At 36.0% G+C, this 15,983-nt stretch overlaps 2 protein-coding genes across 2 annotated transcripts in view; one reads left to right on the top strand and one right to left on the bottom strand.

Moving 5' to 3' along the window:
- LOC101742616 (uncharacterized) overlaps nt 1-12,075 on the top strand; it is a 35,840-nt gene extending 23,765 nt beyond the window's left edge. Inside the window, exons 14-19 of the mRNA XM_062676222.1 lie at nt 3,896-4,135; nt 7,561-7,693; nt 9,187-9,364; nt 9,877-10,011; nt 10,332-10,522; nt 11,790-12,075. Coding sequence (XP_062532206.1) covers nt 3,896-4,135; nt 7,561-7,693; nt 9,187-9,364; nt 9,877-10,011; nt 10,332-10,522; nt 11,790-11,854 — 942 coding nt within the window. The 3' untranslated portion in view covers nt 11,855-12,075. The remainder of the gene's footprint in view (nt 1-3,895; nt 4,136-7,560; nt 7,694-9,186; nt 9,365-9,876; nt 10,012-10,331; nt 10,523-11,789) is intronic.
- Nucleotides 12,076-12,560: 485 nt separating this feature from the next.
- LOC101735548 (polyglutamine-binding protein 1) lies at nt 12,561-14,118 on the bottom strand. The gene has a single exon (XM_004924467.5). It carries the CDS (start codon nt 13,837-13,839, stop codon nt 13,021-13,023), a length of 819 nt encoding a protein of 272 aa, XP_004924524.1. The 5' UTR covers nt 13,840-14,118; the 3' UTR covers nt 12,561-13,020.
- Between the last annotated feature and the right edge of the window lie 1,865 nt (nt 14,119-15,983).

The following is a 15,983-nucleotide window of genomic DNA, read 5'->3' on the forward strand; positions in this document are numbered from 1 at the left end:
TCCAAACAACAGATCTGGTAGATAAAGGTTGTTTGTAAACAAAGCTTAAAACGGTTATCTGTAAAAATATATTTTTGCGAAATATTAATATTAATAAACTAAATATATTGTATTATTGCCATAATTATACAAGTTTTAAACTTACAGTTTCGTAATGTGCAGAATTTAGTTATTTTTTTATTGCTTAGATGTGTGGACGAGCTCAGGGCCCACCTGATATTAAGTGGTCACCGGAGCCCATAGACATCTACAACGTCAATACCGCCACCTACCTAACGGCTGCCCCACCCTTCAAGCCAAAACGCATTACTGCTTCACGGCAGAAATAAGTAGGGTGGTGGTACCTACCCGTCGGAAAAAGATGTCCTACCACCAGTACAACATATGTTCACAAATCACTTCCACGATAAACGAATAACATAACACCTTATGATAAAAATCAAACCGCGTAATACTGGTGGCAGGGCATCTTGTGAGCCCGCACGGGTGGGTACCACCTTATGTAGGCTACTTATTTCGGTCGCGAAGCAGTAACCCGTTTTATTTCAAGGGTGAGCCGTAGCCATTGTACTGCAAAACTGATACTTAAATGACAGTTGATTTTTATGGCCACCGGTAACCACTTAACATCAGTTGGGCCGTGAGCTCGTCCACCTATCTAAACAATAAAAATATACATTTCCTTTAGCCGGAAGCAAGCGAAAAATTGCCAATTAATGTACTAACCTAAACTAATTCGCGTCCGGCTAACAGAAAAGTACAAAAAACAAATGAATATGCAATTTCGAAAAGGGCACATGTCGCATATTTTGTCAAATACGTTTTTTCATATACATGTAGTTGTGAGGCTTACCTACACCCATTTTATAATAATTCGAGTAATTTTCAATCCTTAATTAACAATAAAATATATCTCAAAATTTAATATTTTAAATTTTACACTGCTTTACTGCTCTGCACTGCAGTTTTTTTTCATTTCCTGAACATTTTACATTTTCAGAGATGTGCCCTTTTCGAAATTGCATATTCAAATGTTTAAGAACTTTTTTTTTTAAATCGTACAAATTGAACAGCACAGAACAGTATTCAAATGTACCTAGAGGTTACGTATTGATTGAGCTATTCTACTTGGTAAAACTTGAATAGCTTGATTAACGTGCTTATTTAAGCTAATTTAACACGACAGATCATTAAATAAGAACTTGTATTATCCGCCGGTGCAGACTCACTAAAGGCTTGTTCTGTTACTCGCTCGTACTTAAAAAATTGGTATAGTAACCGGCAAACTTCTTGAGCAAATGACCTTGACTGCGCAGAACCGAATTTTAGATCACTTTGGTGGTGAGGGTGAGGCGCGACGGCAGGGGAAATCGTATCGAGCGCGTTATTGGTAGATCAGTCGAACTTTGCGCCCCGCACCGCGCCCTCGTTCCGCTTGCTCCCAAAAGTACGCTTGCGTACAGTAAAAAGTCTATCGTTATTAATCGTTAAGTTATTTGTTATAATTGCTTGTTGACTTTGTTGCCATTGCTATATGTTGAGTGTTTGTTGATTTTTTATAAAAAATACACTATGCCGCGACAAACTGGTGTAGTATTCAAAAGAAAGGGTAGAAAAATTGTGTACGACGTATATTACAGGGGAAGAATGATATGGAAAAAGTAAAACAGACTTCGGAAGCAAGAAAAACATCAATGAGTACTGTTAGGTGCATTATTAACGAAGCTAAAGGCTCTGGCTTACTCGCCGTGTTTCGGACTCCGGGTAAGAAAAGATCAGGGAAGAAGAAAGTTACCGGAATGGATAGTTTCGTTCAATCTGTAATAAAAAGATGTAATCATAATAACTACATAACAAGCAGCGAAACTCCGTATCGTAGAAAGGCTTCGAAAAATTTAAAGAAGATATAAATTTTAATGGCTCGGAATGAAGCTTACGACGAATTATGAAAGAGCTAGGCTTCAGATGGAAAAAAAACACAGAAAGTAATCGGAAGCTGGTAATTGAAAAAAGTAACATTCGATTACTACGAATCGAATATCTTCAAAAAATAATTAATTATAGACAAAAAAGAAGACCGAACCGACCGAGTTGTAAACTACACCGATGAGCCCTATGTCGACTCATCACGATGATAGCGACTCGGGTGATGAAAACAGTGATGATGATGATGGTCAAGATTATGATAACGAAAAAAAATATACAAATACCAGCTTCGCTTCAACTGAACCAAGACCTGGCAACAGCTCTAGTTTGGACTTAATAGAAGGAATATCTATTTCACCCCAAGATTAAATTATTAGCCTATATTTTTTGTTGGTGTTCTAATAAATATATAAATAAATACATAATATGTTGATTTTAATAATTTAATAGCATTAAGACGCAGAGTAAATAATGTTTTTGCACGTGATTTGTACTATGCATGAACTTACCCCCACTACGTCGACCAATGCTCAAGAAGTTTGCCGGCTATTATACGTATCCGTGCGATTCGGATTTAAAGGCATTATATCGCATATACGGTGCTATAAAGCCACTTATGCAATTTTAGTTAAAACTGTACTGAGTATGAGAAAATACCTTTTTTAATTGTTATTAGTGAGACGAGAGAGATGTTTGCTTTTACTGATGAAGTTTAAAGTATAAATATTATCATTTGATTTCTATAGTCCAGCAGAACTATATAAGAATTATATAATAAGATGTTGAATTTTCCAACGTTGCTCCTGAAAAATTACATAATTTGCATAGGTGACGTTATCCCACCGTATATGCGATATAATATAGATCTCATATTTTATTATAGTACTAAAATGTTCCTATAAAATAAACCTTACACGAGACCAAACTCTAATGTGAAATAAAATCGTATTGCGTAACAACCCTTTTTTTAATCGCATTCGATTTGACATTCCTACACGTTGCCGGGTTCTATATCTCGTTTATATGCAGTTAACCCATGATAGCAACGGGTCACGTTGTTTTCATAACCTCGAACATCCAGTTATCAAAATTATCTCCACACGCAGATCTTTTGAACTCTACGAAATCCTCTGATAATATAGGACAGAACAGAATTTGTAGTTGAAATTCTTGATTTCTAACTTAAATGTTTAATAATTTTTAGAAATAATGTAGTTTGATATACATGGTATCACTAACAATGACGATAATGTAACTGGTGTTACATAAGAAATGAAATAGGAACGTCTGTGCGATTGCGCGAATATTTTTTTCCTTCTTAATCGGTGATAGCCTCGTGGGAATATTTCAGCTTCGCCGATGTGGTAAGCAAGCGCTTGAGAGAGTTTGCTAAAACTAGCAAGAGCAGTTTTTCGCTGAATCTAGATCCTCAGGCTAGAGCTCCGTGAGCTCACCTACTCGTTCTGCGAATCTAGTAACATCGAGGTTACTAGAATAAGTAGGGAAAAAAAATCTATTACCGGATATTGCTTGGTAGACCGACGGTCCGATTTTTTTCCTACCTATGCTAATAGGCTTGAGAGGCTATTTCAGCTTCACCCTAACATGTAGGTGAGCTCACTGGTCTCAAACCGGAAGTGTTGCTAACACTGGCTCTAGCAAGAGCAGTGCTTTGCAGAATCTACCACCGGATAGGAAACGCGACCCACTGAGAAGATCCCGCGAGAAACTCAGTGGGCTGTGTCTGTGAGTTAATTCGCTCGTCGAGCCCTTCGTTGCAAGCGACGGGTTTGACTACCACGGTGACCGGTGCTTGTAGTGCCTAAAAGCACCGTTAATGGATCGGGAGAATTCGTAATGACGTGTTTTGGGCGACGTCGACAAACGACGGTCCGAAAGTTCGGAACTTTTATTTATGCAAGCTTATCTTGAATCTTTCTTATTATGACGAATCATTTCCTGCCCTCAGTACAACAACCCTTGCAATCCATTGGCTCATTACGACGGCACCGCGGAGGAGATCCTGTGGGCGCTGGACGACGCCGTGGACATGGTGGTGATCGGCGCTGGAACCAGCGGCACCATCTCCGGCGTCGGGCACAAGATCAAAGAGCGCTGTCCCGACTGCGTTATTGTTGGGGTCGACCCTTACGGATCCATACTCGCCGAGCCTGAAGTATTGAATGAATCCGACGTACAAGTTTATGAGGTAAACGATTTTAAATCATACCAATCAATTTAAAACAGAATAAAAAACTATGTAGTACTGTGATGTATGGTTTAGTAGTAGACATTGTATAGTAGACATTTTCTTCGGTTTTCGGGAGTCGTATACAACTAAAGTGACCACGATAACTAAAGAATTCGAAACACCGGAAGTAATATAATGACAATTTAAAAAAAATGCAAGATTAAACCTTAAACTTAGTTTTAATTATAGTATGTATTTTTTTACGTAATATAAAAATATTATGTGGTCTTTTCCAAAGAAATACCTACTTGACAATCTGATTTTCAGCTCAGCACTACAACCTTCACAACTAGTCGTTTTATTAAAAACGCAAATAATTATTAATGGTTTTTTTTTTCTTAACATATCAGCAATAAATAATATTATTTCTATAATTTTTCTTATCTTGTAAGCCGCTTGTCATATTTATCGATTTTGTCTAGACCCAAGATGTCTTATGAAAATTTGGCTTTTAATATTATATACCTACATATAGATTGTTACTACATGTATGGGTATGGTATGGTACTGAATGTATGGGTTTGTGAGAAATTATCACTTTGGACATCTTTGAGCTACAATTCTGTGTAAACTATCATTATTAGCTTCTATATAAAGTCGAATAATGAAATTAAACAAATATATATTATAAAATAACATAATCGCCATTAAAGTACGGGTCTGCCAGAGAACTAACTAAAACATCTCACTACTGAACTTTGCGAGTGTTAGTAACATTGATATGCCCTCGTGGCGCATCTTCAAAATTTTCATTTAAAATTAATAGGTTTGCTTTTTAAAAAAAAACATTTTTTATGAAAAAATATATTATTGCCCTAGTCTATAAAGTAATGTAGGAAACTTCTTAGGATATCAAAAACGATAGTGTTATTCTGCAATCTTAAAATAAGCTATTACCGTACGTACATATTTTGTCAGTTGCTTATCAATAAAATTGTCTTCATTATCACACAGATTAGATTGAAATTAAACAAATCTGGGCACGTTCGATGCGTTCGATATAATGTGAAGAAACAAAAGTTACAACAATAATATTCACTGTTGTCATGTTACAACAATAGCATTATTGCGACAGTTTCTGTTTAGTCAGTCTTTAATATAATCAACAAATTGTTGGTGACGGCTACGTAAGGAATATCGACCTTCACGACGATCTAAATCTAGGACCGATACGTAAGGATCTTGAGGTAGCGTCAGAACGCTACTTTGACAAAGCGCGTCGAAACGCTAAACCTCTTATCGTGGCCGCTGTTAGTTACATATCCGATCAAGGCAAAACGGCCGTCGCCCGAAACATTACCTATTGGGTCCTCCGGATGCACTATAGGTTGTTTTAGGTAAGGCACAGGTCACCGTTCTCGTCGAACACGTTGTTTGCGACGAAGGGCTCCGCGAGCTAATTAACCCTCAGATACAGCTCACTGAGTTTCTCGCCAGATCTCAGTGGATCGCGATTTCTAACCGGTGGTAGATTCTGCGAAGCACTGCACTGACTAGGGCTAGTGTTAGCAAATTGTCTCAGGTTAAAACCGCGAGACCAACTATACCTCCGTGCAAAGCTGGAAAGGTCCCTAAGTAAAGGAAGGAAAATGACGATGAAGATGGTTCGTCGGACGGATATTGAGCCTTATATAGCCACGTAAATTAACACACATTCAAATTATTTCAAAGTTAATAATCGCGGGCCACGCTTACTCATATTCATAAATTAGTATTTTCGTCGGTGTTTTCTCGAGTAGACATGATTAAAACTACTATTACGGTTTAATTTCGCATGTTTTATTGTCATTATATTATTTCAGTACCATCGTGTAATGAAAATCAAATCTGCAAAATTATAATTTGCGTCATTTCTAATGGCAGGACGCCTTTTGAGTCCGCACGGGTAGGTACCATCACCCTGCCTGTTTCTGCCGTGAAGCAGTAATGCGTTTCGGTTTTGTATGTAAAAAAAAACAGAGACCTTAGAAATCATATCTCAAGGTGGGCGGTCATATTTACGTTGTAGATGTCTATGGGCTTCAGTAACCACATAACACCAGGTGGGTCGTGAACTCGTCCATCCATATAAACAATAAAAACAAAAAATCCGACGTATCGAATACCTACTTTACAATTTTCATAAACCACTCAATCATTATAATAACCAATAGAAAATTCAAGATAGCCTTTGATTACAATATATGATAAGATGCGTTAAGTAAGCAAAGTCGTATATAAATTATAAATGATAACAAGAAAAATAATGACGCAACTATAGCAGCGCGTAACTAAAATAGCGCGCGTCTCCGATTTCCTGTATCACATAAAATTAAAATTTATTTTATCTTTAATTGACTTCAATAAATCACATAAAATTTACTAATAGTAGCTCATCTGGAAACCACGTCCAAACTCACTATTTCAAATTCAAGGGAAAATTACTAATTCTTCTAAATCTATAGTAGGTATCTGTTAAATATCTTTAAAAATTATTTCTAACCCGAATGTCTTCTAAGAAAGTAATCTTGTAACATATTAAAAATCAAACAAACAGAATGAAAATTTGCGTAATTAATGGTAGGTAATAAGAATGTATTGAGAGCACGCACGAGTAGCCTACCCCTATCTTTTTTTTGTGACGCAGCAGACATCCTTTCCGATTAGAAGGGTAGGTTAGCCAGAATTATTTTGAGACTTTAACTTCATTAATATCATTGTACTTCAGAGAAATAAGATTCATATTATCTTAAAATCTATAAATTTAAAATCCAGTAGATACATACGAATAGACATTAACACTGAACACGCCTATATAGTATTATATGTATATGCCTAAGTCATCATGATACATAATACCCCAGAAATCACCTCGGTTCTAGAGGACTCGTGTAAAATATCAACATAAACTAACATTTCACTGGCTGTTTGTTCTTATTCAAGGAGATTATTACTGCTTGTCTGATAGCGAAGGGCGAATTATTGCAAAACATGATATAATTCAAAACAACTTATCACTGTTCACTATTGACCTTTTTGTTGAAAAGCTTTGCGGGTTTTTTTGCGTTATTAATATATATGAGCGTACATGAACTTCGGCCCCCTGATCGATTCGTAGTCCGTTGATAACACGAAAATGCCGTCAAGGCGATGCCATGATATAGAAATCTCAGTTGCATCACATAAAAAAAAAACTTAATTACTTCTACTCTGCTTCATGGAAAATATTTTTATTAAAAATATTTTGTATCATTTTAACCTTTCCAGACATTTACTTTAAACTTTTATCAGGAATTATTATGAACTTAACAAATTACAAACCGCCAGTACCTACATAAAGTCGCATACTGTTGTTATACGTAACTGAACGAAGGATTAATTTGATAAATGTTAACGATTTTAAGGTTGAAGGTATTGGTTACGATTTCTTGCCGGGCACACTCGACAGAACCGTCGTCGACAAATGGGTGAAAAGTGATGACCAAAACTCTTTGGAAATTGCTCGCAGACTCATCAAAGATGAAGGGCTTCTATGCGGTAAGATTTTGTATAAAATATATTAAACAAGAACGGTTACATTTACAAGAAGTGAATTCATAAATATAAGAGAGAGAGAGAGAGAGAGAGAGAGAAACAAAGCGTTACAAAAAAAATTGGAGATTCCAGGGATTTTCCTTGGTTCTATCTTATTTAAAGTAATACAAAGAAGAGTTACCTTGAGAGTGTTATCGGTATTAGAAAACTGTTTTCACCTTTATTATCCACTATCCCATCAACTAGTATCTAGTTTTGAAATTGTGTGGCCTAAACGATATGCATGATGCGCGGTGTACAAAATACCGCTTGCTCAAACTAATTTCCATGATGAAATAGATTTAGCACGTGTTCACGAATTCCTTCCTTGACCAATATATAATATCGCCCAATACTTTCCCCCCTGGTTAAGCCATTAAAAGTAAGCCAAAAAAAAAGCTATGGATTTTGTGCATTGATCCCATTGAAGTGGCATGGTCTTTAAACCAGCCGGTGATTTTTCTAAGAAGATACATACTTATCAGGTGCTCACGAACGATTTAAAAAAAATAAAATTATATCGTGTACTAAAAATCAAGTGGTGATAAGACGTATATTAAACTCGCACGGGTGGATACCACCACCCTTTTTAGTCCGGGCGCTAAGCAGTCATGCGTTTCACTTTGACAGATGTGACAGCCCTATACGATACGACCACGTGTCTGAAGTTGGGTGACGATATTTCTATTGTAACAGCTCTGATAACCACTGAACATCAGATGGCCTGTGAGCGCGTTTACCCGCCTATGCAATAATAATTAAATATGCAATTTTGAAAAGGGCACATCTCTGAAAATGTAAAATGGTCAGGAAATGAAAAAAAACTGATTATTTTCTAAAGCAGTGTAAAATTTAAATTATTAACTTTTGAGATATATTTTAGTGTTAATTAGCAATTGAAAATTACTAGAATTATTATAAAATGGGTGTAGGTAAGCCTCAAAACTACATGTATATGAAAAAACGTACCTATTTGACAAAATATGCGACATGTGCCCTTTTCGAAATTGCATATTCAATTAATTATTGCCTTTCTTGTGTCATACAGAATAATTAAATCTTTAACTTGTTAAGCAATTTAAATGTTAATATGAATCAATTCGCGTGGAATACATAATAAATGCTAGCATGTGTACAATTTATAAATGAAGGTGATGGTCGTTGATTATTGTTGTTTATGTTGTTAACGTGTCATCAATTGTTCTTGCACAATCGATACACAAATGTGAATAAAGCAATATCTACCACATTATAAGCAGCCTGTACGTATGTTATGTAATTGCCTCTTTAGTTGCACGCGAATTGAATATTTTGACGTAATTAGTTGCAATGAATAAATAAAACAGTTTCAAAGTAATTAATTACTATGGTTTACTTTAATAGCAAATACGATGAAAATTATTATTATATTTTAGCCCTCGTTTAAATTTAGAGTTCTTCGTTATTTTTTAATTAAGGTGGCAGCAGCGGCGCGGCGATGTGGGGCGCCATACAAGCCGCCAAATCCCTTAAAGAAGGACAGAAGTGTGTGGTGCTATTACCGGACAGCATTCGAAACTATATGACCAAATTCATATCAGATCAATGGATGGAAGCCCGTAACTTCAAACCTTTGATTAAAAACGATAAATTATTGTGAGTACGTAATTAAAAAACAAAAGATTTTTTTTTGTATCCTGTGTAATCATTGACGGCTAAGTAATTAAAATATACTTACCAATAAGTCATCGTCTATGGTCTCCATAACATTATCATTAAAGCTAGTTTATTTACTACTAAATCCAAGTTAAATATTTTTTGTGTGACCACTTCTTTAGCTTTATCTACATATTATTATAATGTATTTTATTTAAAAAATATATCGAATTTAAAGAAAAAATAAATTGAGATCCTCATATTTTTATTGGTGATTTCAATTAATCGAAATCATTTCCGCGAGCTCGAGAAACAAACAGGACATTTATAAAACCTACATTATTTTGTTTCATAATTAGTGTCTTCGAACTTAAATGCAGATTCATTGTTTATCAAAACCCAGATGCATGCGTAACCTTGCGTGTTGCACATGTTTAATTTAATTTTAAAATAATTGTGTAAGAATTGTTTTCAGAATAGATAAAACTATTTTGATATTATGTGTTCCCTAGATGGTGGGATAAACATTTAACGCAAGATATGGTTCGACCAACAAAAAGTATATCGCATTATAGCACGACTGCGTATGCAATTGCAACACTGAAAGAAAATCCTACACCACTACTAAATGTCACAGGTGATAATGGGTATGTATGTACGTGATTTAGAAAAAATCATTGATTTCTTTCTTGACATCTTGACATAATCATTTGACTGAAAGATGTTAAATTCAATAGAATGTAGGAAAATATAAAATTAATTGTTAATAAACCTAATGTTGCTTTTGATTGTTTGTCTTGTATTGTATGTTTATGTTGTTTGGATTTTTCTTGAACAAATTTTACTGGAAAACGATCAATAAAAGAATGTGCTAAAGTAAAAGTATTATAAGCAAATATTTTTATCATTTGCTCGTCAATAAACATGTTATTAGTTTTTAAAATAATTATTATTTTCGCGGTTTTAGGTCATTAGTTGGTCTATTAACTGCTGACAATGTACGCAAGAAGTTATCAAATATGCTTGCCAAAACATCAGATCCGTTGGACAAATTTTTAGTGAAAAAGTATTACAAGGTAGACTTATCGAACAAACCCAGCTTAGGGCTTGTATCTCGAATGCTCGACATCTCCCCCTACGTTGTAGTCGTCAGATCAGGTAACAGCCATGTCTTTTTAACTTTTTTTGTACATTATTGAAATATTTGTTGCAACCAATATCATAAAAAGAAGAAAAAGTCTACATAGGTGAAAACAGTTATCACCCAATGCATCTAAATACAAGGATGGTAGAATTGACTTGAATGTGTCCGTTGAACCACTTAACATATATAAACATCTACAATATATGTCTACATAAGATAATGCATACTGCTATAAGTTGCGCACAACACTAGGTGCTTGTTCACGTTGACTCGCGGGTGCGGTCACGAAATAAACATATGGCGTAATATAAGAGTGTTCACGTACGAAACGCACCCGTGGTCTAAGTAGCGGGCAAGCTAGTGACTTGCGCGCGATTCACTCGCGACGTCGGGTAAGTTCAATCAGTTTGAACTTATCGCTAGAAATGATATGTCTTTCAATACAGAAGAAATATGAATAAAATATGAAATTCACCATACCGTTCTCTTTCTTTATTAATTTCATGCATACCGATTCTAATTGTTATCATCTCCCACTTTAGGTATGAATTTTTGGTTAAAAATAAAAGATCGTCGTCCACGTTTTCAATCTCTGAAACAGTCACAGTCGCGCAAACGCCTAGCAGCCAATGTGAACACGAACTCGCTACGTCCACCGCGCCCGCACCCGCCGCCGCGTCCGCGCGTTCCTACGTGAACAAGCACTAAGGCTTTTCAATCCATGCTGGGTTGGATGGAAAGCTGTTCATTATTATTTTTTATTGCTTAGGTGGGTGGACGAGCTCACAGCCCACGTGGTGTTAAGTGGTTACTGGAGCCCATAGACATCTACAACGTAAATGCGCCACCCACCTTGAGATATGAATTCTAAGGTGTCAGTATAGTTACAACAGCTGCCCCACCCTTCAAACCGAAACGCATTACTGCTTCACGGCAGAAATAGGCAGGGTGGTGGTACCTACCCGTGCGGACTCACAAGAGGTCCCACCAACAGTAATTACACAAATTATAATTTTGCGGGTTTCATTTTCATTACACGATGTTATTCCTTCACCGTGGAAGTCAATCGTGAACATTTGTTAAGTACGTATTTCATTAGAAAAATTGGTACCCGCCTGCGGGATTCGAACACCGGTGCATCGCTCAACACGAATGCACCGGACGTCTTATCCTTTAGGCCACGACGACTTCAAAACGACATCCTCTCAAAACATTATCAACAGCAGTTTAGCACCAGAACAAACCTCTAGGTAGAATCTAATCATGTTGTTTTTTTTTTAGTTTCCTCTGCTGTCCTACCTGTTGGAATAATCACATCTGAAGATTTACTCTCAGGTATTCATTAGATACCAAACAAGTAAATGGAAATTCTTAGTTTGTAAGAAATGTTATATTTTGTTTAAATGGTGTAGTCTCAAAATGAATTGTTTTTTTTTCAATGTAAGCATAAAAATGGGATTGTTCTGAAAATGAAACATTTTTACAATATCACATAAAATATCTTGCATTTTTACATGACTTTGTATTGTAACTAAAGTGTTATAGATATATGTAAAAAATTGCACAACGAATTTTATTTCATTATTTCTACCTATTAAATAACTCTTATAATTTGTGTACGAAAACCTAGTTATATTTCATATAGCAGTGGGAAGATATTATACTGTGAGAGCACATTTACTTAATTGATTGTCTGTATGTTAAAACTTATAATTTACTCCAACTTCAAATGACGTTTGTGGAGAATAATCAGTGATAGGCAACAGCCTGTCTTGTGTTCCTGGCGGTGCGTCCAAGAGCGACGGTAGCCACTCGCCAGCAGATGGGCTGTATGCTCAACTGTCTACACATCTTGAATTTGTCATTAATGCAATTATGTTTGGATATTTGATAAAAAATATGTACCTACACTGTGAATATCAACCGGAACAATCAAAGACACTGCTGCCTAACGTCAGTTAATGGTGTGTTTGGGAATGCAGTTTGTATTCTGTCCATAAAACATATTATTTGTGGAATAACAATGGGAAAAGTTTAAATAAAATACCATAATTTCAACAATTTTTTTTTTTTACTTTGTATTGTAAATTATGTGCATCTGATTTCACTGACACCTAAATCTGGAATTATGAGATATCTAAGACTATTATTACCTATTTATAAAATATTGTTTTTTGCCAGGCATTCAAAAAAGGTTTGTTGAGAGTACTTAATAGTAAGCAAGAGCTTCTACATACAAGGGTAATAAAAAAAGAATTTTTGTAAAAATAAATTGTTACTTCGCATACTTTCGTGCAGAAATACATAAAACTTCAGAAATGTCAGAGAAGGCTAAAAAGACTTGCAAATGGGTAGGTTACATGCTCTACCCATTTAGAAATTAAACATGTTACATACCAAATTCATTAAGAACAACAAGTGCAGCTAACCATTTCATTTAATTTGGTTAATGTAAAGAAAACTGCCAGGTCTGAGTTTACGTATTATAATAGCAAACAATCTAATGAAAGTCTTATGGTGAAGGTGGTGGAGAATGTTGTTTTGCATTAGCTGCAAGTATTGCTCCAGGTGCTGGATAGGGCCTCATTTGATAGAGTGAACCAGAGGCTGTGGTATCTACACCTGTTTTAGAATGTGTATCTAAACCTGATGTCCAATTACCTCTAGGTACATCAGAGTAAGATGCTGGGTCCATTGGATCCAAGTCATTATCTTTGACCCTGAGCCTTTTTTTGTCTCTATGATGTGAATGTTCCTTTTCTCTTTCTCGGCGATCAGGTTTCTTATCTTTTTGAATCTGCGGAACTTCCTGATCCGAGGCCTCACTGCTTTCATCACTTTCGTCGCCTTCTTTCATCAGACGTTCTTCGCGCAATTGTGCGGCAGATTCCGTAGGCACAGCACGGGGATGTCCGGGTGGTATCCACGAAACCAGATTAGTGTGCACATTCCAAAAATAATGTTGACCATAACCTTCATCAAACACTTCTTCCCATCCTGGTGGCAAGGGCCATAGCTCTAAAACTTTCTCCTTGTGTTCTAAATATGTCTCAGTCGGTACCAGTTTACCTTGCTTCCATCTTTTAATACAAAAAGTAGAACATTCATGATAAATATTACTTTTATTAGGGCATCCTCGATGGCCTTTGACAGGATCGACAAAGCCTTCCCAAGGCTCATCTTTTCCATTTTCGTTAGGCTTACTATCATAATCTTCTGCAATTATTTCTTCGTTGATTTGACCAACAGATGCGACAGCGGTGGAATCTGCATTTTGTTTCAAAAGACCTCTTTTAGCTAAACGAGCAGCTAACGCCGGCGGTAAAGGCATTTCGCTGTGTTGTATATCTTGCCTAGCGTTGATATTTCTTTGGTCGTTTTTGAGTGTTCGCTGATTTTATTCCCGTTATAACGTAATGAAAACTAGGTAAAATCACTCTTAATTCACATAATTATACATCTACAACAACAACAGGAACTTGGTAGTAGTAGCAGTTCTATTTTTCCAACTGGAAAGGCAAAGGTATCATAACCATATATCCTAATCTTTTATCACTACATAGTATAAAATAAAGTCACTTTTTCTGTCCCTATGTATGTTTAAATCTTTAAAACTACGCAACGGATTTTAATGCGGTTTTTTTAATAGATAGAGTGATTGAAGAAGAAAGTTTATATGTATAATAACATCCATTAAATAGTGGAGATATCAATAATAAATTATAGTTTCCGAAGCGAAGCGAGGGCGGGTCGCTAGTATATTTTATAATGAAAAATGATAATATGGAGGCAAAATGAAAGGAAGTCGATTAATTTGGAACACTCATCACTTGGCATGAAATTAAATAAAATGAGATATGGGATGAAATTTAATATCGGTAAAATGGTGTTTATTTAATGACTTTTAGTGGACTTTCTGGAGAATCCCGAGAAGCTACAACATGAACTTGGTTTCATTGTGGTTTCATTTCAAATTTATTTTTAATTGTACAATGGTACAGGCCAAAGAAACAGCTCATACAGTTTAAGTACTTTGTTGTAGAAGGTCAAAACACTTAATCTAAAGGAAAAGTGACATGAATGTTAATAAGAACTAAGCCTATAGCGTTAACTCTTTCCTTCTTTAGAGTTCAAAAAGCTTTCACAAAAAGTAAAATTGACAGCATTATTCAATCACATTACTCTGATACCTCTGCAAAAATGATTCAATCTAGGTTATTGTCATTATAATTCAACTAGTTTCTTAGTTGAGAACAATATGATGACCTCGAGCAGGGAAAGATGGCAGGTCATCGCAAACGTATACATCAAATCTGCCCTCCCCAATACTATTTAACGATTACGAGTAAAGCATATTTTATATCCGTTTGGGAATGTTATTCTAACCGTGTATCTGTATACCTAATATATTATACTGTTTCTGGATGTTTCTGAAAAACAAATTAATTACATCACTTAAGTAACCCGCAATTGGTCAAAGGTTGAAATTCACATCAGGTATTTTTTTAATTCCTTGTACTTCATGCAAATCTTCATCTATTCCAATCCCAAATCTTTCCCAAGTCCCTGACTCACGATACGACTGAGAATTACCAGTTTCTGTCGCAAAAAATTTTTAACGGTGGCGGTCTGACAAGGCAGTTATACCAATGCAACAAACACTTCGAAGTTTTTTTAATTTATTGCTTAGTTGGGTGGACGAGCTCACAGCCCACCTGGTGTTAAGTGGTTACTGGAGCCCATAGACACCTACAACGTAAATGCGCCACCCACCTTTAGATATGAGTTTTAAGGTCTCAGTATAGTTACAACGGCTGCCCCACCCTTCAAACCGAAACGCTGCATCACGGCAGAAATAGGCAGGATGGTGGTACCTACCCAGGCGGACTCACAAGAGATCCTACCACCAGTAATTACGCAAATTATAATTTTGCTGGTTTGATTTTTATTACACGATGTTATTCCTACACCGTTGAAGTCAATCGTGAACATTTGTTGAGTACGTATTTCATTAGAAAAATTGGTACCCGCCTGAGATTCGAACACCGATGCATCGCTCAACACGAATGCACCGGATGTCTTATCCGTTGGGCAACGACGACTTCAAAACATACGACGACGTCATACAAGTTAGTTAGCTCCTTAATGAGTGTGCGCAATCTTTGAAGTGTCAACTAAATTAAAGGAACACAACATGTTTATACCTAAAATTTATTTTATCGTCGTTACAAGTTTTATTTTTTCCTCGATGTGGTTGTGATGGAATAATGTAATTTGAGGAGCATCTGGTTGAGACTGCTGACCTTAAGATAAAGGACCGAAACTCTTTACGGATCACAGTAAGACAACGCGATCCAGCTTAAAGCATAAGTGCGATGGCACCAGACACGTAAAGTAGCTTCTGCTTTAATATCACAATCAAAGATATGGGAATACAACAAAGAAAAAATTAGGAAAAAAGGAAGCCACGATGGT

The sequence above is a fragment of the Bombyx mori genome, chromosome 25 (assembly GCF_030269925.1).
Source record: "Bombyx mori chromosome 25, ASM3026992v2".
NCBI classification, from domain to species: domain Eukaryota; kingdom Metazoa; phylum Arthropoda; class Insecta; order Lepidoptera; family Bombycidae; genus Bombyx; species Bombyx mori.

Bases quoted from the DNA above. Each gene is read 5' to 3' on its own strand.
- LOC101735548 (XM_004924467.5), bottom strand. From the start codon at position 13,839: ATGCCTTTACCGCCGGCGTTAGCTGCTCGTTTAGCTAAAAGAGGTCTT.